This window comes from Callorhinus ursinus, unplaced genomic scaffold (genome assembly GCF_003265705.2).
Source record: "Callorhinus ursinus isolate GAN/ISIS: 27379988/994484 unplaced genomic scaffold, GSC_fseal_2.0 scaffold23, whole genome shotgun sequence".
NCBI lineage: Eukaryota > Metazoa > Chordata > Mammalia > Carnivora > Otariidae > Callorhinus > Callorhinus ursinus.
Genome location: NW_027397085.1, coordinates 10,047,491 through 10,070,261, shown reverse-complemented (window position 1 = coordinate 10,070,261; position 22,771 = coordinate 10,047,491). Strand labels below are relative to the sequence as shown.

General features: G+C 39.0%; 1 protein-coding gene across 13 annotated transcripts in view; it reads left to right on the top strand.

Annotated features, from left to right (window-relative positions):
- MAST4 (microtubule associated serine/threonine kinase family member 4) overlaps window positions 1–22,771 on the top strand; it is a 546,892-nt gene that overhangs the window by 471,243 nt on the left and 52,878 nt on the right. For 8 of the 13 annotated variants that reach the window (XM_073905392.1, XM_073905391.1, XM_073905395.1 and 5 more), the window contains 5 exons: window positions 5,499–5,580; window positions 11,888–12,045; window positions 14,112–14,187; window positions 16,347–16,556; window positions 22,038–22,139. In XM_073905392.1, coding sequence (XP_073761493.1) covers window positions 5,499–5,580; window positions 11,888–12,045; window positions 14,112–14,187; window positions 16,347–16,556; window positions 22,038–22,139 — 628 coding nt within the window. The remainder of the gene's footprint in view (window positions 1–5,498; window positions 5,581–11,887; window positions 12,046–14,111; window positions 14,188–16,346; window positions 16,557–22,037; window positions 22,140–22,771) is intronic. The other 5 variants (XM_073905390.1, XM_073905393.1, XM_073905394.1 and 2 more) reach the window with 1 other exon arrangement.

The window sequence follows — 22,771 nt, the reverse complement described above, 5'->3', positions numbered from 1 at the left end:
TCCTGTGGGTCAAATAGTAAAGTGTTAGGTCGAGATCGCATCTCCTGAACCCCCTCTTCGTCCTTACCCTCCGTTCCCCTGCCTTCTGCCTGTGAGATCCTGTGCATTATCATATATGGCCTTCTCTAAAGCTCCCTGCCCAAAGATAGCTTTAGACCAATGCACAACTGTTGTAAACACTCCCTCTTTAACCGTTTATTTATTTATTTTTTAAATATTTTATTTATTTATTTATTTGAGAGGGAGAATGAGATAGAGCACATGAGGGGGCGAGGGTCAGAGGGAGAAGCAGACTCCCCGCTGAGCAGGGAGCCCGACGCGGGACTCGATCCCGGGACTCCAGGATCATGACCTGAGCCGAAGGCAGTCGCTTAACCAACTGAGCCACCCAGGCACCCCCGCTTTAACAGTTTAATAATGACTTCTGACTCATGTTAGAGTTCAGTGTACCTCTCTTGGTCCTTCCCTAGATGGTGGGCTCCCAGTGAGGGCGAGAAAGATTGTTTCCTTTATTTCTCTTAACTCTAGTGCAGTGCTTTGTACATGCTTGATGTTCAACAGATTTTTATGGAACTGTCTGAGCTTACATTATAAGGACTTGACTCATGTCTGTGTCCTGGTGCATCTGCTTTTGTTGTTGAAATATATATTTTTTTAATAACCTTTCTTGGGATGACAGGGTATAAATACTCTAGGATGCCTCTTTACTTGAGAGCATGAAGCCACCAATTTAGTGATCCCCTTGAGATAAAGCCATGCATGGACTATAGGATATTTTATGTTTTCTCTTCATATCTTAGTTAGAATTTGGTACCAAGTGTTGAAGATACATGTGTTCTATCTGGGTCATGGAGCAACAAGGAAGTCTTGTTGTGAATTCGGAGGATCATAGGCATGTGATGTAACATCAAATCTTGTCAGTTCTGGATGTTCTTCTGTGACTTCTCCAAGTCAAAGGAGTCAGTCTACACAGCCACATTTTCTGTGTTCCATATGTGGAATTAGTGTACTTCACCCCGTCCGATTCCAAGCTTCCTGGGCTCCATCACCCCTCTTACACACGTACCCTGTCCTCTCCTGCCCGGGAAGAACACACAGAAAACAAAATGCCCCTTCAGCCATGTCTCTGAATATTCAGGATGCATTCACTTTGTGGTCTACATGTCCAGCCTACTTATTTTCCTCAGAGACCTAACAATACCATGAAGTGGATTAACATAGCACTTAATAAAGATTCATGTGTAGATTAAAAAAAAAATAGATTTGTTTTAACACATGTTTCAAAGCAGCAAAACCCACAGTATCCCCACTGCCATTTGTCAGCATGCAGTGCATTTACATTACTGCATCCAAAGAAAGGGACCTGTTGGCAGTATTTTCAAAATTCTCTGTAATTAAGAGTCCCTTCTAAATGTTACACATCCCCCACCATATGGAGATGCCTGTGTGTGCAAGGTCCCTGTTCTCTATCATGCCAGGACACCAGAGCCATAAGACAGGCTCTCAAGGGAACTTGAGACCCCCACCCTGACTCTTTACCCAGTTCCAGCTTCTTTTCTTTTAGCAACTTGTTCTAAGCACTTGTCAAGAAAATGTGAAAATTAACTGGTCCCACAAAGCCTATGTTGGCCCAATTAATATTAATTCATGATAGTGCTACTCTAAGTGGAAACAAAAATCTTATAAAAATGAATAAGCAAGAACCCACCGTAGTCTTTAAAACACATCTCTTAAAAGAATGTGTTTAATTACTTGAAGTAATAAGAAAAATGCAAATCTCATTCTAGCGTGCATTTAAACATGACAGAAATCGTAGTCTCTTAATCCTGCCGGATTTATAAAAATGAAGAGAATCTGATAATTAAGTGGGTGACTGGAGGATAGAGGAATCTGGTTTCTCTGCAATTTAAAAAAAATACACAACCCCCAGGCATGTTAATTTTTGACGAATAAACCATAAACCATGACAGAAGATTATCACAGGAGACCTGTAGTTCATTTTGCATGAATTTCCAGATGGAACTCCCTCCACACTCTTCAAAAAATATTAATTTAGATTGGGGCATGAGTGATCATCTTTTTAAACTTTTATTCAAGTAAACAGAACCCTGCTTTTGCTATAAAAACTCAAATTGGTGTATTTTTATTTAACATCTGGTGTCTCTCTCCTCCATTTTAAAGTTGATTTTTATTCAGGAAAACATGGAAACACCACTCATGGGTCTCCATTCCCTTCCATTCAGTATGCATTTTTGAGCATTTAAGAAGTGATATCATTTTGAGACTCTCACGTGTTATTTTGTATATTTAGTCCAACAGAGAAGAGATTGCCCTGTTTTTAAAATTATTCTTGAGTGAAAGGATAAAGATCAGGCTTATTAATGTTTACTCATCTTACTTATACCAGTATGTGATAATACTCCCCCCTCCCCCCACTAGACATCCCCTGTAATGGAATAGTTTAATTTCAGACTGGAAAATACGATGGCACTCACTTCCTATCTAATACATACGTAAGAGTAAACTTATCAAGCTAATTTTTTTACTACTAAGTTAAAAGGAGGAAAATGAGCATTGTAGCAGAGTAAATTTTGTCAGGAGCAAGGAAACATATTTTTACTTTCCTAAGAACTGTGATACAGATTTACAATCTATCTGATTACAGAATTAACATTTTTTTCTTTGACTTAAGATGGAGGTAATAACATTGTTCTGCCTTTCCTGAAAGTTGTTGGAGTTGAGGCATTACATAGTGCTTTCACTTATGTTGGAAATATGGAGCCCTGACTACATGCCATGGGTGTTTCCTAGTGGCCTCATTGTCCCTTACCAGGGTAAATCTCAGAATGTATTTCCACAAGCAAATTATTAGAACAGACTCACTTGCTGAGTTCAGGTTGTTGGACACTTGTTGAGCACCTGGCATAGTTCAACTTCTTCTAGTATCAAACAGAATGTAAAACTTGTTAGTCCACGTGACTGTTACAACTAAACAAATAAATAAATCGTCTTCATACAATTATAATAGCCAGGTTGATATTGTTGTATACTGTATTAATCTAAATTTTTGTGAGTAGTGTTGAAATGTTTTTTTGCAAAACTTTTTGTATTGTGTTCCCATCAGATGTTTTTCCCCTCTTACTTTTTCACTTAGTTTAACACTAAGAGATTTCCACCCACCAAAAAAAAAAAAAAAAATCCCTCTTCAAAAAAGCCTATTGCTTTGACTAGAATTTAGTCTGTCTTCCGATAACATCTTATTGGTAGCTTCTGCCAAGAAAAGACAACATCGTTAGCAGGATCCAAATGGCACTTGTGTGATAGCTTCCTTGAAAAAAAGGAAAGGGCGTGCTCCCTCTTAAGTACCCTATGTAGCATGTATAGTAACTTCTGATGTGCGGTCATAATGAAAATGCAGTAGTCCTTTGTGCCCCATTTGAGTAAATAGACACGGAGAACTTGGGGAACTTCATGAGACATAAATTATTTCTGGTCCATGGCTGCACATCTTGTTTAAACATCTTTTAGTTGTGTGTTTTCCAGAATAAGCAAATGTAATTTATGTTTCAAAGCTAGTAAGAACATGTCTTGGAATTGTTCATTCATGTGAAGTATATTTACTGATACCAGAGGGAAAGGAGAGTTAATGAATCACACAACAAAATCATGGTGGGAGAAATCGTGCCCGCATTCTTTCCTGAGACTAGTTTCTGATAATTGCTATTAAATGGACTGTAGAATCCTTTTAAAAATCATAACCCCCACCTTTTTTTTTTTTACTTCTAAAAATTGGAGGTGTTTAAAATATAAAGTACAGCATGGGTTTTTAAATCTTCAATAAGTAATCAAATAAAATACGACTAACCTGTGTCCATTTAATTGCTAGATATCTTTAGAAGCATGTTCTTATAATGATTTTCTTCTTAAATCTTTACCATTTTTAGTTGTTTAAAAATATTTTTAAAGAACATATGACTTAATTGTTCCCATTCCTTGTATCTGGTATATTTACAAATATTTTATCTTGCTTCTTTTTTAAAAAACAAACTTGATTCAATTGTACTCCAATCATGGTCACAGAAATGACAGGTAAATTTTACTCAGATTTTAACATTGTAGTATTTCTGTGATTTGTCCACTTGAATTTCTCCATTTTGTCTTTGTGGACCATTTGCATTTATTGGAGGCAACATCCATGGTAGCCTGTGATTATATTTTCCCTTGACTGTAATTTAGTCTCAAATGTCAGTTTTTTTACATCTAATTGTGACATTTCTCAAATTCAAGTCTAGTGCTGTCGAATCCCCTGGCTTCAACTTCCTGTGTATGTGTCTGTGGTAAATTTGGCCCCCCTTACCTCTCACTTGGTAAATTAGTACAGTCATAAATTACAAGAAGTGTACATAGGATACTCCATCTAAAGAACGCAGTATAGGCCTTTATAATGTGTGTTTCTCCTGTTTTTCCCCATGGCAGATGCGCATCTATTTGTTTTCACAGGGGTATATGATTTTGAAGTCACAGTCTTACTTAAAATAGAGTAAATAATAAAGTAATGACTCTGGGATGCCAGAGATTTCAGAAAGTTTGCTTTCTTGTGTTCCCCTGCAACAGTATTGTCTGTACTACTTCATTCAGTCATCTGAGACCCTTGTAAAGACCCTAACTTCATAACCAGAATCCACCCCGGAAGTTACCCTTGGACCATGTGGAGAGAAAAATCACTCTCTTTAAGGACTCCTGACAGTTTTGCCTCTATGACTGGGGCAGACACTTGTACTCCGCATTAGGTTCTGTCACTAGTGGAGAATTTTCTTTCTGCACATGCTGCCCCAGGCCAGAGCTGGGCTGCATATACTCACAACCTTCGCTCTTGTTGCAACACTTGACGAAGCCAGGTCATGTCAGAAGACAGTAACGCTTAGAGATTCTGAATATAGTGTCAGTCGCTTATTTTAGCGTGGAAGTTTTTTGCCACTTAAGACTTGAACCAGCCCTGAGCCCCACTAATCCCCTCCCTAGGTGTGATGAGGAGGACAGTTCCTTTGAAAACAAGTGGAGAGTCTTTAGGATATAATCGAAGTCCCCACTGGCTCTTGTACCTTGCTGCCATTCAGGCCCTTCCAAAGACCCATGGCCTCAGTTATCAGCTCCCAGACACGAGTGTTTGCCCTCCTCCCTCTCTGTTTTTATTCATTTGAATCTGCTGAGTCTGACCATTGTAATTATCCCTGGTATTCATTTTGTCAAAGTGTGTTAGTGAGAGATCAATAATATGGATCAGCCCATTCACTTTCTCCTTGTTTGGGTGTATCGATTCAGTTTAAATAAAAGTCAACCTGCTGTATAATGTTTGTTTACTCTGGCCCTTGCTGAACATTTCCACATCTTCACTGACTGTATTTGTTGTCATTTGTTTGGCTAAAAATACTCAGTTTCCCTGGGGTTCCTGTGTAACCGTGCTCCAGCTTTGGCCAAAGCTAATCTCCCTCTCTCAATAGGACTGATGGACGCCGCTGGTCCTTGGCTTCTCTCCCCTCCTCTGGCTATGGGACAAATACGCCCAGCTCCACAGTCTCTGTAAGTACCTCACCGTTGTCTTCTTCCTCACAACCACACGGCTCTCTGGGACAGCAGGTGTTTTCTCTGGGTGTTTCCTGGTAGGAAGAAGGAGATAATTTCTGCACGTCTGTCACTCTGCATAGGTTCCTCATCACATGATGAGCTTACAAATGTAAAAAGGACATACTCTTTGCTGCAAGCTTTTAAACCATGGTGCATAAATTGAGTTAAGTCCCAGGATCACAAGTTTGGAGGAGATTGGGAGCTTTTGTTTCAATACCATTTGGTGAAGTTTGGGGGGTGGGGGGGAAATGCAATCTGGTTTTATTGCTTTGGTTCCACACCAGTGATATCAGTACTGAAAACGCCATTAAACTTTTGATGGCCTGGGTCTTTTTTTTTTCTTTTTTTTCTTGTGTGGCTTAGATGCAGGGGATTTTTGGTTGTTTTTGGTGTTTTGTTTCTTTGTTTTTCTCCTTCAAAGAAAAAAAAATGGCAAGCCTTAAATCTGTACCTCCTAGGTAAGAAAATTTTTTAAGAAGAGATTAAAAGAATTTAGTAGTAAGTTAAGACAAAGAGACAAAATGAAGCCATGGAAATAGAATAGAGAAAGAAGGATGCTCTTGCCCCAAACTGTAACATTTCATCAAGAGCCCTAGCAACTAATGGAAACGATTCAGTAAGTTAGATAGATGCTTTCTCAGTTTAAATTAGTGGTGGTGTGGGATATCTGTCTCTGCAGAGCTTTGGAAGCTGGAGGTCATTTAGAAAGACCAGGTCTGTTGTAGGTGTTCAATACATACTTAATGGAATGGTCCGAATGCCCTTGGACAAACCAGGAATGTGGACCTGATGATTTTAGATTTCCTTCTGGTACATTTCCATTTTCATTTTGTGAAAGTCTGTGGTTTATTGTGTAGGGTTATTCATCCATTGTTTTGTGGTGGTGGTGGTGGTTTTTCACAGGCCCCAGCACTGTGCTAAGCACATACATCCAGTCACTTAATAGTTCATGCATTGAAAAGACACTACAATTGGGGCACTTGGGTGGCCCAGTAGGTTAAGCATCCAACATTTGATTTCGGCTCACATCATGATCTCAGGATCTCGGGATTGTGGGATCAAGCCCCACATCAAGCTCCTCACTCAGCAGGGAGTCTGCTGGAGATTCTCTCTCTCCTTCCCCTGCTACCTCTCTCCCTACTTTCTCTCTTTCTCTTTATCTCTCTCTCTCAAATAAATTTTTTAAAAAAGAAGGGACACTACAATTAAGTTTATAAACTGACTGGTATCACCACTGCCTAATATTATGTGTTTCCAGAATTTCAGATGCAATATAATGTGTTTTCTGGAGCACCTCTAATACTGCCTTGTTAAAATTTGTTGGATTATTTTTACCATCTCCCTGGTATTTTATTGAGGAGAGGTAATTTATTTGCCTATCCTCTGTTCCATTTGGTTGTGGTATGTGAGTTTATTTTGATAATTTTGGTGAGACGTCCTGACAGTCTTGAGTCATTTCAGTAACGTAGAAGCCTCACACTGGAGAGGATGCTTCAAACTCCTGAATGGCTTCAGTGGACAAAACTGTCACTAAAAAACAGTTACACTACCCTGGGCTGCTGTGTCCAGAACCATCACTGGTCATTGATCGATTTTAGATGCTGAGAACATGGGTAACTCCAGTGTGAAAATGAATGCTGAAACTGATTGACCAAAAAGAAGAACAAGGGTAACTTTCTGAAATTTAAGTATTATTCTTCTACAGACTTTCGGGGAAGTCTCTTGTCTCCAGATTCTTGTTCATTTCATCTCTATGACCTTGCTTTGCCCTTCAGTCAAGTTTTATTACAGTTTGGATACAGTAATTTGACTCTTGCAAGAAAAATAGGGGAGAATACAAGATCCTTGCATCTCTAACTAGTAAATCATACACCATTTTAAAAAGCCAATCTCTTCAAAAAGAGTGAGTCACTTAGAATCAGACCTCATTTGGTACAAATAAATTTTAAAAACCAGTTGTTGTAGAAATATTTATTATGTGCTAGACATTAGCCTGACTACTTCCAGTGCATTGTAGTCTTTGTTTAATCCTAGCAATACACCATGTCGTGCAATTGCTACTGTTCTCTACATTTTTATTTATCAGAAATGTAAGACACAGAATGCACTGAGGGGCTTTGACCAACACCCTCCTTTCTCTAAGAATACAGTGAGGTCTAGACTCCAGCCTCTTGGCTCTTTTTAAGGAATTTACATGGTATTTCTAAAAATAAATATTTTCATTAATAAACATGACCTGGCCATCTGTCACAATGGAATTATCACCATCCTTGACTTCCATATGTGTCTAAGGAAGAAGCCACCTGAGACCATTTTTAGTCACACACACATACATATTTGCTGTGCTTCTAACCAACAGCTGCTAACTGGAGGTAAGATGGCTTTTAGCTTTTCTCTTAAGTGTTTTTTAAAGAAGGTGGTACGTATAATTGTTGACCTCATCTTCCTACTTTTTCCTTCAAAATAAAATCTTCTTTAAAGATTTTATTTATTTATTTGACAGGGGGAGAGAGGGAGGGAGGGACACAGCGAGAGAGGGAACACAAGCAGGGGGAGTGGGAGAGGGAGAAGCAGGCTTCCCGCAGAGCGGGGAGGCCGATGCGGGGCTCGATCCCAGGACCCTGGGATCATGACCTGAGCCGAAGGCAGACGCTTAACTGACTGAGCCACCCAGGTGCCCCTAAAATTTTTGCTTTCAAAATTACTTTGTGCCAAAAGACACAAGGAACTGTTATGGGTGTGAAGTGTAGGTCCTCCACACATAAAAAGTTCAGTTATCTGTTCTCCCTATTGGTTATTGATAAAAATAATGAGTGAAAATTTGAAAAGCTACTTTTCATTTCCCTCAGTGTTTTGGGGTTCTTGTCCTTTACATAGTGGGGCAAAATTTGCATAAAACTGCTTAGTAGTTACATTTTCTTCTTTTCTTTCTTTTTTTAAAATATGTGTTATATTTTATTTTATTTTTAAGTAATCACTATGCCCAATGTGGAGCTCGAACTCATGACCCTGAAATCAAGAGTCACCGTGTCCCACTGACTAAGCCAGCCAGGCGCCCCTCATTTTCTTCTTTTCTAACTCTGAGGCACTCTCAGATTTTTATTTTGTGGGTTAAATGTTAGTCATTTAGCCAATCAGAAATGCATTTTAGTTATTTTTTAAAAGCAAACATACAGAACATAAAATTACAAACACTTTGAAAATACAGCTTAGGTTTGACAGGTAATTGTGTTGTTAGCTGAATTGCAGAACTACTTCTGCTGAAATGTAAACATCATGTCTTTATCCTTTGGGTATATGGCACCTGTAAAATTGGCAAGTGTTAAAAATGCTATATTCCAAAATTGAAAAGATTTGGTCATAGGAAGTTAATCAGTCCTTCCAGAAAATATTTAGTTTTGCAACTTCTTTCAACTCCAAATTTTGCCATTAAAATTAATCTATGGGGAACTTTTTCAAGATAATATTGAGGTCATAATTTTTCATTTTAAAATAAGTAATAGAAACTGCAGCAGTAGGAGGACATTCCCCCATATTTCTTAACAGATTATTTTCTGCTGAGGGAATAGAAATAAGAATATAAATACCTATAAATACGTGAGGTATGACTATAAAATGATACTACATTTAATAACGAGTAGAAAATTATGCATTCATGTGAGTATTGTCTGTTGCAAAATGGTTATCTGGAGAGACTAAATGACATCATTATTCAGAACAGTGTTGGGGAAGTCTTGTACAGCTTTATTATGTAACTCTACTCTTTGATTTATTACGCTATCAAAAGTCATGTGCAGACCAGTTGGGTGATGAGACCTGACACCGCACTTAGAGAATGTGCTAGAAATATAAAGTAATCAGACACAGTTTATTGGGAAACTCCCAAACAAATTACTGAAACTCTCCTCAAAGTGGTACTCCCAGGATGCTTTGGCCAGTGGAGGTGTCTTTGCAATATGGTGTGTGGTCTTAGGGCAAGCCTGCACCTCTGCTGTCTTGCAGCTCTCACTGGCTTCAAAAGTTCTCCACGGAGTGAGTCCCTAAGCTCTACTAAAACCTAACCTTGGTTTTCTTGATTGTCCAATATCATCTCCTTTTGGGGGCCCTGTTTGATACCTTTTGAGTCCCTGAGGCCATTTTGCTGGCCTACAGTTGTCCCCAGTGCCAGAAACCCATTCTTTGTCACTTGGACAGGGTGTCACCCTCCTCCCATTTGTACCTTGCTTGTTCAACTGAGAGGAGGAGCTCCTTGCCTCCTCGCTTCTTTAGTAGTGTCAAGGTTAGAACTCTTAACACCGCTGCATCGTTCCTTTTGCCGTATTCCCCATCAGTAAACCTGGGGCACATTCCTTTTGCAGTTTCCTTCTGTGGCTGCATATATGGTATAACCACAAAATTTTGTTACATTTGCTACAACTGTTTTTTAAAATAAACTGTTATTTTGTTTAATAAATGTTAAAAATACAAGTAAAGCCCTGCCCACCCAGTCCCTTTCTGCTTCTTCCCTCCACAGAGGGAACCCACCCTCCTGAAGTCGCTTGGTATCATTGTGTCATTTCCATGCCAGTACAGGCCCATGATACTTTATGTGAAACTCTAGAGACCGGTGTGTTTTGGAATAAATTTTCATATTTTAGAAAGGTAACAGGATCCCTGTACTATACACAACAGCCCAGCAGCACCTGGGCCAGCAGTTCATAGTCAAATATATTAATATTTCCACCACAGCCTGAATCAACATTCACACTAAGTGGATTGAATACATATTTTAAACAGCTTTCCATCAGTTCGGTTGATGCTGTGCCATCAAAAGGGATTACTCTAAACTTACAAATAAACTTCGGGGTTTTAGGGTTTTGAAGTCTTGGATACAGAACCGTGGACATTGATTTTCCTCGGAGACCTCTATACACATTCTTAATTCTATTTTTTTTATTAGCTGATTTCCTTATCTTCACTTTTATCATCACTCCTTCTCTCCTGCTTACAGTGATTTTACTGTTCTTTTCCGGATTGCTTGAGTTGACTTAGTTTGTATTTTATTTGTTTTTGTTTTTGTTTTTCGCAGTGAAAAGTGTTTAAGACTGTGCTTGTACTTTCTGAATAGAGATTTGGTTTATCTTGTTAAGGCTTTCTAGTAGCGTTCTCATTTTTATGGCTTATAAAACAATCTCATTACGTTATAAAAATTCCTCTTTGTCTCAGTATGGACTTATAAGGTGTTTTATAATTTCAAGGTATGAGAGTATTTTTAAGGTTTAGTCATTAATTTCTAGTGTTACTACATTGTGATGCTGCAGTGTTTATGAAGTGCATTTATTGTTAAACTAATGACAGCTTTAAAAAAAACACCTGTTAAAACTGAGATTTTCAGATGAGTGTTACCTTTACAAATATGCTTAGTCTAATCATGATTCTCTTGCTCAAAAATTTCTGTCTCTTCTGTTAGAATTGCTTATAGAGTTTACCTCCCAGTAAAAACTAAAAGTCTGTTTGCTTTATTGTTCTATTTCTCAGATTGATTAAAAACAGTGTTATTTCGCTGTTCACTTTTTCTGCATTACCTTGCTCTAAGTATTAAGTGCCAGTTTTCAAAAAGCAACTCTGTATGCAAGGAATTAAAAAACTCACCACCACTGAAGCGGCTTTAAAAAAAAGAGAGAGTCTTAGCCAAAGGAAAAAAGGGAAAAAAAAATCCAATTTTTAAAACAATGACATTAGTGAGAAAAGTATCTTCTTCTCCTCCCCTTTTTACCTAAGGCACATATCGAAGTATCACAGGACGATAAGCTTTGTAAAGGAAGACCTCATTACCTTATTTATGATCACACATCATAAAATTCATTTTATGTTACTCACCTGAAAGTCATGGTGTTTGATTGTGAGCAGTGGTCCAAGCAAGGGTACCATACTCAGTTGAGAACTAATCTGTCATTTCATGCCCCCAGATTGTCCAGGTGTCGCTTTTTTGCCTTGGCTTTGAGCGAGTCCTCCCTATTTTCAGAGCCTGGGTTTTCTACAAGAGGGGAAGCATCTTTTGGGGAATGGTCTTATAGACAAATGAGATGCAATATGGAAGGCATTTTGACCTCACAGAGAAAGCAGCAAGGATATACATTTAGACACTAGTTATTGTAATTATAACATGAAAGGGAAACAACATAAAATGGTGATGTCACCCGGGTTCACCGCTTTGACTGCGAATTCACTTGAAGTCTTTCTTTCTCAGATGGTCCCCTAACCTCCCTGTGGTTTGTTGTAGTCCTCCTCTTCCTCCCAGGAGAAGCTGCATCAGTTACCGTACCAACCAACACCAGATGAATTGCACTTCCTGTCGAAACATTTTTGTACTACCGAAAGCATCGCCACGGAAAACAGATGCAGGAACACACCCATGCGCCCCCGCTCCCGAAGTCTGAGGTTGGTGGACCTGATTGAAAAATGTTACTTAATTGGATCATCTGTTTTTAACCATTTCAAGGGAAGCCTTTTGGTCCTCTAATTCATCTCTGTGTTAATTGATTTGTGAACTACCCCAAATATAGTGTGGTTTTTCCCATCTCTACATGATATTGTTAATTACCACTGAAAGGCATCTTACTGTTTTTCTTTTAATTTCTCTCAGTTTGTTAATTGGGGTAGTAGCAGTAATCACGATGGACTAACAGGACCTCCTGTAAAACCTTCTTGCCATTGGAGATTTCAAGACAGTCCAGTTGTGGTGCGGGAGCACTTAGTGTTCTTTTTTTAAGAGGGGTAAGCCTTGCTAAAAAGGAAGGTCAGCAAAAATAAAAGGATTTTCGTTCAGATTCCACATTATAAAAGTTAACCCATATTTTTCATTCTTTCTTCCCTTCATGAGTTTTACTTTTTCCAAGCTTATGAATAAATTGTTAGGAGTTTGTGTCCCTTAAATTTTGACATTGAGCAGGGCCAGATATATATATAGAGAGAGAGAGATTTGTCTTACAGGTTTTTTGTTTGTTTTTGTTTTTTTTGGGTTTTTTTGTTTTGTTTTTAGGATTAGACTCTAAAACAGAGATTTGTGTTCAGGATGTTTATTAGGGAGTGCTCAGGATTTATACCTATTTAAGGAAGGCAAGCAAGCTGACTTGGGCAGAAAGAAATCTAGCTGCCACACAGCCGCCTCCACAGGGAGCTCTGGGGATGGCATGACCCATCAAGAGTTATCCCTCTGTGCCAAATGGCCCTTACTTTTTATCCCTACCTCAGTCATTGAGTACGGTGCCCAAGGAGGGACATGGCCTGGGTGAAGTGACTGCAGCTGAGGCCGTCTTTGAAGGAACTGATGGCTGACGGCTTCTGCAGTCCCATCCCCTGGGGGGTAGCAGGTCGTTCTCTGCAGGGTGATCAAGGCAGTCCATCTCCGCAGTATGAAGTCTTGATGCTGTAGAATTGGTGTACTTTCCTGTTTAAGATTTTACTAAAAAAATAGTTTGTCAGGTGTTCAGTTGAATATCAAAGTTTACTGAGGAGGGTTTTCCCCTTTGTATCTTTTTTTTTTTTTTTTAAAGTAAACTCTGCGCCCAACGTGGGGCTCAAACTCATGACCCCAAGATCAAGAGTGTCATGCTCTACTGATGGAGCCAGCCAGGTGCCCCCCTCTTTGCACCTTTTTTATTTAGTATAATAAACTGGTAGTAAATGTAGCCACATTGAATAATTCGGGAATGTGTTATCATTTTGAGTTAGGGGATAAAAGGTCAATTTTATGAATTCATTTAGGGGCATTGTATTTTACCACATGGGTGCCCATTTTATGGTTTTATGAAAGGAGTTCCTTGGATATCTAGTACAGGTTGTATTCTCCCAGAAATGTAAACACACACTGAAGTTGCACAACTCCGTAATACTGAGAAGAAATATGAACCTACTATTGAAAGAAAGAAAAGCACACAACACTTACATGCCTCTGTTTCATATTGTACGTAATGCTTACCTCAGCACCCCGGATAGATCTCTGTGAGGCTAGAAAATGGATTTCATTGGTGACTCCTGTGCCATGGAAGACTCTCAACCCTCTTCAGTGGTACGTGGCAGAGCGCAGGTGTAGGATAAAAGTGTGAAATTATACTGTTCAGTGTGTCCTAGATGTGGGTGTTTGTAACGATCCTATTTTGTTTTATATTGCAATTCATTAATTGGTTTCCGGAACTACAGAAACGCATTCTACCTACAGAATATAATCTCAATTTAAGAACGTTTCTGAATTCGTTTTATATTGTAGTTCTAATTATTTCATGGCGTTCCATTTCTAGAGCTTCCTTTTTGAATGCTATTTAGGGTGTCACTGTTTGTGGGTATTTATGTATGTACTAATGACTGATTTTGTAGTTTATTACCTAATATACTTTTCTTGCAAAGGTTGTATAGTACTTTTGATCCAACCAATTGTTTATAAATAAAAAGCTTATTTTCATTTCATGCTGAGGCAAGTTTAAAAGGGTAATTTGCTTTGCTTGCAGTCCTGGACGTTCTCCCGCCTGCTGTGACCATGAAATAATTATGATGAACCATGTCTACAAAGAAAGGTTCCCAAAGGTAATGAATTGAATTGAAGATGCCTAGCATCTAAACGAACAGGTAACGTGGGTGTAGTGTCTGTAAGGTGGTTTGTTAGGGGAAGGAATGGGCCAATCCAGTAGTAATGAGTTAGACTCGTATAAAACAGCACCACAGCTTCTAAGAAAGGTGAAATCACTAAACATTTTTTTAAAACGGCTGACAACTAGCCACACTGTCTGTGATAAAAGTGCCTCCTCCAAAGCGAGTCCTGCTGGTTGCCCAGCCCGCAGGGTGGGCGTGATGAGGTGCCGCAGGGCGAGGGGGCCTCTACACCTACATGCTGCTCTGCCCATGGTCCGGGCCTGCTGCTGTATGGTCAGGCAGCAACGTTTTTCTTCCTTAGAAGCCTGTAGAGTGGGATGTGATGAACGTCTTTTTTTCTTAAAAAAAAAAAACAAAAAAAAAACCCTCATTTTTTCTTTTCTGTGACTTCCTATGTCTTCAGCAATTATATGTCTAACCCTATTAATTTAGAAGGGAAGGGAGAGTTGCAGTGTTCCCCAATAGACTGGCAAAGGGAATTCACACTGAGCCCGAGAGGACTTGCTGAAGAGTTATTGACAGACACCCTGGCTGCAAAAACCTGCTCTTTGACGCTTCCCATCCCCTGGTTTCTGAGGCCTTTCCCCTAGTGTTCCTACACAGTCAGGAGAAGACAACCTTTCCATTGTGTTCCTGTTCCTCCCCAGCTACTTGTGTAGCCCTAGGCAAGAAAACGAAAGGAAATCTCTCTGGGTTCATAAATCACGAGCAGAGTACTTATTATTTGTAATGAACCCAACATTGATGTCATTGATTAAAGCCATCTTAGCTATTAATTACATGTCCCTTGTTCACCAGGGAAATAGGTCCTGAGTCTACATAGTCAGTGCTGGTTAGGATTTTAGAGAGAAGCAGGGGCAGAGGGCACCCCCCTGCAAAGACAGTTAATATACGCAGGGGGTACTGAGTAGGCACTAGGGCATCACAGAGAATGAAATCAAAGTTGGGAAGGGAGCTTTTGATACATGTACCCAAAGACTCTCCTTGGCCTTTTGCTCAAGATGTAGCTTTGTGAGAGAAAGATAAGGATGTTCATGGTACATTTAAAACCTCCTGAACAAAACAACTCTTGGCCCACCCTGTGGAATTCCAGCAACAGTTCTGAGTTTTGAGTAGGTAAAAATGTAACTTGATATTTTTGAGCATCCATCTGAAAGTGAGAGCCCAAGATCTAAAACGAAAGCATAACAATGCACAGTATCATTCGGCTTATTTGAAGAAGCTTCCATAGAACATTTTATTATTTGAGAGGATAGAAAAAAATAAATATCATCCTCAGATAGTCAGTTTCCCTTATATACATCAGATCTTTCTTTCATGTGATAAGACGACTGCTATTGGTGCTTTAAAAAAAAATAGACTTTAAATGAGCCCCGGGTGTTGTATGCAACTGATGAATCACTGAATTCTACCTCGGAAACTAACAATACAGTATATGTTAATTAAATTGAATTTAAATAAAACATTTTTTTAAAAAGCAGACTTTGGGGCTCCTGGGTTCGGCTCAGGTCATGATCCTGGAGTCCCAGGATCGAGTCCCGCATCGGGCTCCCTGCTCAGCGAGGAGCCTGCTTCTCCCTCTAACTCTCCCCCCTCTCGTGTACTCTCTCTCTCTCTCTCTCATTCTCACTCTCTCAAATAAATAAATAAATCTTTAAAAAAAAAAAAAGCAGACTTTATTTTTTAGAGCAGTTTTAGGTTCAACAAAATTGAACTGGAAGTACCGAGAATTCCCATATACCCCCTGACCATGCCCCCCGCCCAGCTTACCCCCCCACATACCAGCACACCCACCCACACACCCTCCCCGCATGAACATCCCCCACCAGAGTGGTCCATTTGTTAATGATCAATGAGCCTGACTTTGACACATCATAATCACCCAAAGTCCATAGTTAACATTTAAGGTTCATGCCTGGTGGTATACATTCTGTGGGTTTTCACAACTATATAATGACATTGTGCATACATTAGTTTTGAGAATTCTATTTCATAATTTGTGGAGGTCTCTGAAAATGCCAGATAAATGTGATAATTGTCCACATGTGTGTTTTGTCGTATTTCATCTGTGTGTGCATGTCTTCTCTAAATAGGCTACGGCTCAGATGGAAGAACGTCTGAAGGAAATTATCACCAGCTACTCCCCTGACCACGTTCTTCCTCTAGCAGATGGAGTGCTTAGTTTCACTCACCATCAGATTATTGAACTGGCTCGAGATTGCTTGGATAAATCCCACCAGGGTCTCATCACCTCACGATACTTCCTTGAATTACAGCACAAATTAGATAAATTGCTACAAGAGGTATGAACCACATACTATATAAAGTTTTCTGATTTGTTTTCCTTTTCCCTCGAAAAAAGCAAACGAGTGTGTTTGCTCACACGTTTTTAACCATGAGATAGAGTTCATATTCCAGGGAAGCAAAGAAGAAGAAAAAACTGATTGCTACTTGCTATAAATTGATTGTTGTCATCATTTATAGTAATAGGAAGTTAATGTAATAACCTTTACAGGAACCTCGGGACCCGACAATCTATGGCTCTGGGATAAGTGGATTGTGAAGGATTTTGAGGCAGTGATTTTCCCCCTACCCCCAACGATAAAGTTATAAATTGCCTGAGTGCATGTGTGTTATTTGATGACGCTATCTAGTCCTAATATCTGGAAAAGCTAAATGGAAAATGGCTGTCTTCTTCCAGGCCCGTGTCGTATTAATTAACCTGTACATGGCAGTGGGTAGTAAATGGTAATTTATATTTTCATTAGTGTCAGTTCCTCTTCTAACAAAATATCCAATTTCCAAAAGACAGATAAACACAGGACCTGCCTGAGCCTAACACTTGAATGCTTAGCCCCTGATAACACCCAGGACAGGAAGGAATGTGTATGGTAGAATGCAATTAGTGCATATATTGCTCTTGTGACTGAAATTGATCAGCCACAGCCTATAAGTAAAACCTATTTAGCCTATATATTTGGATATATTGTATTTCTCCACCTCGTAGGGCAGAAGTTATGCCCGTGTCAGCATGATTGTATGTGGTTTTCTCTCAGCATGAATATGTAAATAATTGCGTGGACCTGAAGGAAAATATTAGCATCCTAGTTTTCTGGAAATTCATATGTCTCTGCCCCTACTAAACTTAGTTCTGGTGAGATGAGATGATTTCTGTCTGACCAGCAGCCACTATTTTTCTTTTCTTTCCCATCCAAACAGAGTTTTCTGTACTCTGTTCCCATTACTCCTATCTCCACTTATCGTAGTCCATTAAGGCAGTGTTTCTCACCATATTTTAGGGGTGATGAATACATTGTTTTTGTTTTTTGTTGTTCATTTCCAATTTGTCTTGCACCAATTCTCCTGTAAATTAAAAATGAAAATAAATTTATAGGAAAATGATCATGCATTTGAGTGTATAAGAAATGTAAAAAATATAAGAGCTACTAAATGCTTACTCAGTTTTACTCAGGTCATCACAGACTGCTGATAGCTCAGGGACTGGCTGCAGCATAGGGTATAGTGGCTGTGTGAGCAGGGATTTTGTCTCTTTTGTTCATCTAGAATAGTGTCTAACACATAGAAGAACTCTTGTCAAATAGCTTCTGACGTCCTCTCACTAAACTCACTGAAGTCTTACTGTCTTCCTTATTGTCATATCCACTGGACATTTCCCCAGAGCAGCCTGTTTGACTGGAATATTGTTATATTTAGCAATAGTAACATTTTCCTTTTCTTTCTTGCTAACCCCCCTCCTTTCAGGATATTCTTAGTACCTACATTTCTTCTCTGCTTCTTCCAAGGGCTCTTCTTCTAACTTGTGTTTTCTAAAAGTTAGCTTTCCCATGATCTGATTGGCGGTCCACTGCTCCTCCCCTCTGGGGATCTTGATGGCTATCTTAAAGACCCATGAACTCTTAACGGCTTTCCTTCTGTATCTCAGACCAACAGCTCTCTCCTAGATTTCAAATTCATGTGTCTGCCTGGCTACGAAATATCTTTCCACCAAGGCAGATTCTTGCTTCTGTGAGACTGTAAGAACATCTGTCTAACAGTCTTCAGTGGCTCCATTCTGCCTACATTCTGTCTACAAAAACCCTAACATGGCCTGTTGAGTACAATGCCTTGTAATGATCTGTTTTGGGGTTTCACTTCAATAGCATGAGAGGGCTCTTTGATAAGACAAGAATCACATCCAAATCACCTTGAACTCTGTGGTGCCTAGCACTGTGGCTGGTACTTGCTTTCTCAGTAACTATGGAAGGAAGGGAAGGAGGGAGGGAGAAAGAAGGTATGTATGTATATAAGCATAACAGAATATTTTATTTATCATCAAATAATTCACTTCTGCTGTTCGTTTTCATCAAATCAGCTCCCAAAAAATGCTAGAACACTATGCATATTACTTGCTATGAGAATATCTTGAAAATGATATTTGTTAAATGGTGCATTTTTTAAAGATTTTTATTCATTTGAGAGAGAGAAAGAGAGCATGAGGTGGGGGGAGGCTCAGAGGGAGAAGCAGACTCCCTGCTGAGCTGGGAGCCCGACGTGGGGCTAGATCCCAGGACCCTCAGATCATGACCTGAGCTGAAGGCAGATGCTTAACCAACTGAACTACTCAGGCACCTCAAATGGTGCATTTTTAAACAGAAGAAGCAGATAAGAGAGTAACTCTGTGGTCAGCCTCTGTGAGATATTGATTCTATCCTTTTCAGAGAAAGCCTCTGAAGGAATGAAAAACACAGGACTAAATTAGTAATTATGGTAATACCCTGGGACAGAACTATGGAATTATAGGAGTATCTCACACTTGTGAGGGTTGTGGGATCAGCCCCACATTGGGCTCTGCATTCAGCATGGAGTCTGATGTCCGTCTCCCTCTGCTCCTCCCTCCTGCTCATTCTCTCTCTCTCTATCTCTAAAATAAATAAATAAAATCTTCTAAAAAAAATCCCCTCCTTTCCACACACACGCTGAATTTTATTTCTAACAGGACTGGCAAATTATTTCATGGCAGTTATTAAAAAAACAAAACAAATCTGATTTTTAAAAAATTGTGAGAGTGCAATATATAATAGATAAAAATTGGTGATTTTGAGGTTGCCTGGCTGGCTCAGTTGGTTAAGTGTCCAACTCTTGGTTTCAGCTCAGGTCATGATCTCAGGGTCGTGAGATGGAGCACTGTGTTGGGCTCCATGCTGGGCTCCAAGCAGGCGGGGAGCCTGCTTAAGATTCTTTCTCCCTCTCCCTACCCCTTGCATGCTCTCTCTCTCTCTCTCTCTCTCTCTCTCTCTCTCAAAAAAATTAAATAATAAAGTTGGTTTTTAGGAAAGTTTATCTTTTCGGCAGAGAAGCATGTATACTTGTGGTATGAAGAGCGTTTTGGGGTATGAATAGGAATGTTTTCTTACTTATCTTCACAGATAAACATTTCCTTCAGTCAGTCCTTGTGGGAAAATTAAAACAATCTTCAGAATCACATTAACAGTGTCCTTCCAGAGTTTGGAGCTGAATGGTCACAGGGGGACTTGTGCCTCTTAGATGGAGCCGTTGGTGTGGGAATTGCCTTTGCCTTCCCCAGGACGCAGTTGTTGTCACTTCCCAGCTGTGACATTGTGTGCCTGCCCGGTATCTCCTGGCCATGTCCCCCGTTGTCGATTTTTTTGCAGACCCAGGCAGGGTCCCCCTGTGGCTTTGATAGGCTTGATTTAACTGATGCCTTTTTAAAGTCCTGAGGTCTAGGTTAATTCCAGATGAATGCGTTTCTGTCTCCCATTTGTTTTCTCACTTAGGTGTATTTGCCAAAGAAAATACTATACATAGGAAGCTATAACCTACTCAAATATGGGTCTCAGCATTTTTTACAGCAGCCACACTTAAAATACAAACACAGGGTATCCATTAGTGTTGGCGCTTGCTGTTGGCAGCCTGGAAACAATCTCTTCTCATGCTAACTGTGTGATTTTGTTTGGTGTTGTCTTAACAAAACTCCCTCCCCAATAGTGTTAGTAGATAAAATGTTATTTGAGTTAACATTACCCATTGTATGTTTTGGCCTTAGTTACAGCTGATTATTCTTAGAAGTAAGAAGTAGGAATGAACTGATTATTTTTACAATTTTTCAAATGGAATTTGTATAATCTAAACTGACCAAAGATTTTTTAAGATACAGAGCTCTTGTTTCTCTTTGAAGAGTTCAGTAAAACACATTCAGGCTTTTTAGATTTTCTTTATATTCTTGAATTTATAAAGTAGATTTTCTTTATATTCTTGAATTTATAAAGTAAGTATTACAGTAAGAGGACATTCTGTATGTAACCCAAATTGTCAATCAGGAAGTTAGGTGGCTTTTTTTGCTTTATCTTTAAGATTTCCCGTTTAGTTTTGATTAAGAATAAGCTACAAAGAAGATATATAACCATACCTCTTGGCATTCATTATATCTTTCAAAGTCTCTCCTTGGTGTAAAACAAAAATTGGAACGAAAACTTAAAGAATATTATGTGTATCTCCTTATACATGTTCTAGCATCCCAGCTGCTTGTTAGGACCTATAGTTGTTGTTACAAGTTGGTTTTCTTTGAGCACATTCGGTTCCACAATTACTCACTAGTGGACTTTTCCCCTGTGTTTCTTTCTTTGAAATGTTAGCTGCTTTGCTTTTGCCTGTATATGTTCCTGTACCTACGTTGTGGAAAGTTGCCTTTGGTTTGATGGCTTAAAATCAGTAGACCTGTTACTACTAACTAAGTTTAATCATTTTTCACAGATGTGGTCTGCCACTTTTTCATGAGAGGGCTGGTTCTTAGAATAAAGCACCTTCAGGACTGATTTTATATGTTTATTAGTATGTCTGTGAAATTATATTCTATTGTACCAGCATCTTCTTGATATGCTTTTTAATCCTTAGGGGAAGGTAAATTTAAATTGTTACGACAATTTAAAAATTATGACAGCCTTAAAGTGAGCATGCATAGAAGTTTACATGTTTAAACTTTTACAACTTTGGTTTTATGTCTGCCTTGTTACAGATTTACCTCATTTCTTCAAGAAAATATCATTGAAAATTAAAATGACTCAAACTGAGTTTTATTCTCAGGATATTTTTTTGTGCTTTATTAGGCAACATATAACAAAATTTAAAAAGAGGGAAGTCAGTTAAATTTTACTGAGTTGAGTGCATAGGTATTATTTATTCAGTATATGAAACCAAATTTTTATGTATATGTCCGAGTATAAACATTATCCCCTAACATTTGAAATAAGCAATGCACACTTCTTACATGTTATAAAATAGCGAATTGATAGGGCTAATTGTGGTGCACATGTAAAATCTATTTCATAAATGTGTTAAATGCCCAGGATGACAAAAGCAGCCCTTCACTATGTTAGCCATTTCATACTTCATTCTGCGACATCCGGCAAATGAAGATCCCTTATCAGCCACCCACTCCACTTGTACCATGTGCCTAATGTGTCATAATCTGTTAATCTCTCCATCATTCATGGTTCATACTGAGAGTTTTAACGTTTGATTTTTAACACAGAATAAATCAAAGTTTTACAATTGAAATTTAGCTAATGGAGCCATTTTGTAGATAAAGAAGTCTAATGGTGTCCATATGTGAAGTGATAATGTTTGCTTATCAGTCTTTGAAAAGTATTTTCTAAATCACTTAATTTTCAAATACTTGCAGTTATCTAGTTAGCGTACTTGGCTGATTTTCTCTTCCATTTAATAGATCAGTCCTATTCACCTTTCTTTTCATTGCTTTCTCATAGGCTCATGATCGTTCAGAAAGTGGAGAATTGGCATTTATTAAACAACTAGTTCGAAAGATCCTAATTGTTATTGCCCGCCCAGCTCGGTTATTGGAGTGCCTGGTAAGTTGCCCCTAGAGGGGACTCCATTATTTATTGTTAACTGTGGGAAAGCAGTGACCATCAGAAACCTCCAGTTTCCATTTGACTTCAAAGACCAGAGTTAAATGGAAAGAGTCAACAGGAACTACAGCTTATGAATGTTTATGAGCACATCCCCATGTGATTTTGTTGTCTGGTTTAAGTAAAAACTCTAGGACTTGTGCTGTATTGAGTGATAATCATATCACATTCTGGTCAAACTGGAAAGATCATCATGAACTAATGGGCTTAACCTTATCTCAACACCATTACTGTGTGACAGCTAATTTAAAACACTTGCTGGGCCTCACTTTTTTGGAGTTGGCAAGATGCAGAGAGAGGGAAATCAGAGATAGGTTTTCTCATAACCTACAGTTACTAATATTTGTTCTTAAAATATGGCATGTTAGAAAGAGATGCTCAGGGCGCCTGGGTGGCTCAGATGGTTAAGCGTCTGCCTTCGGCTCAGGTCATGATCCCAGGGTCCTGGGATTGAGTCCCGCATCGGGCTCCCTGCTCCTTGGGAGCCTGCTTCTCCCTCTGCCTCTCTCTCTCTCTCTCTCTGTCTCTGTCTCTCATGAATAAATAAATAAAATCTTTAAAAAAAAAAAAAA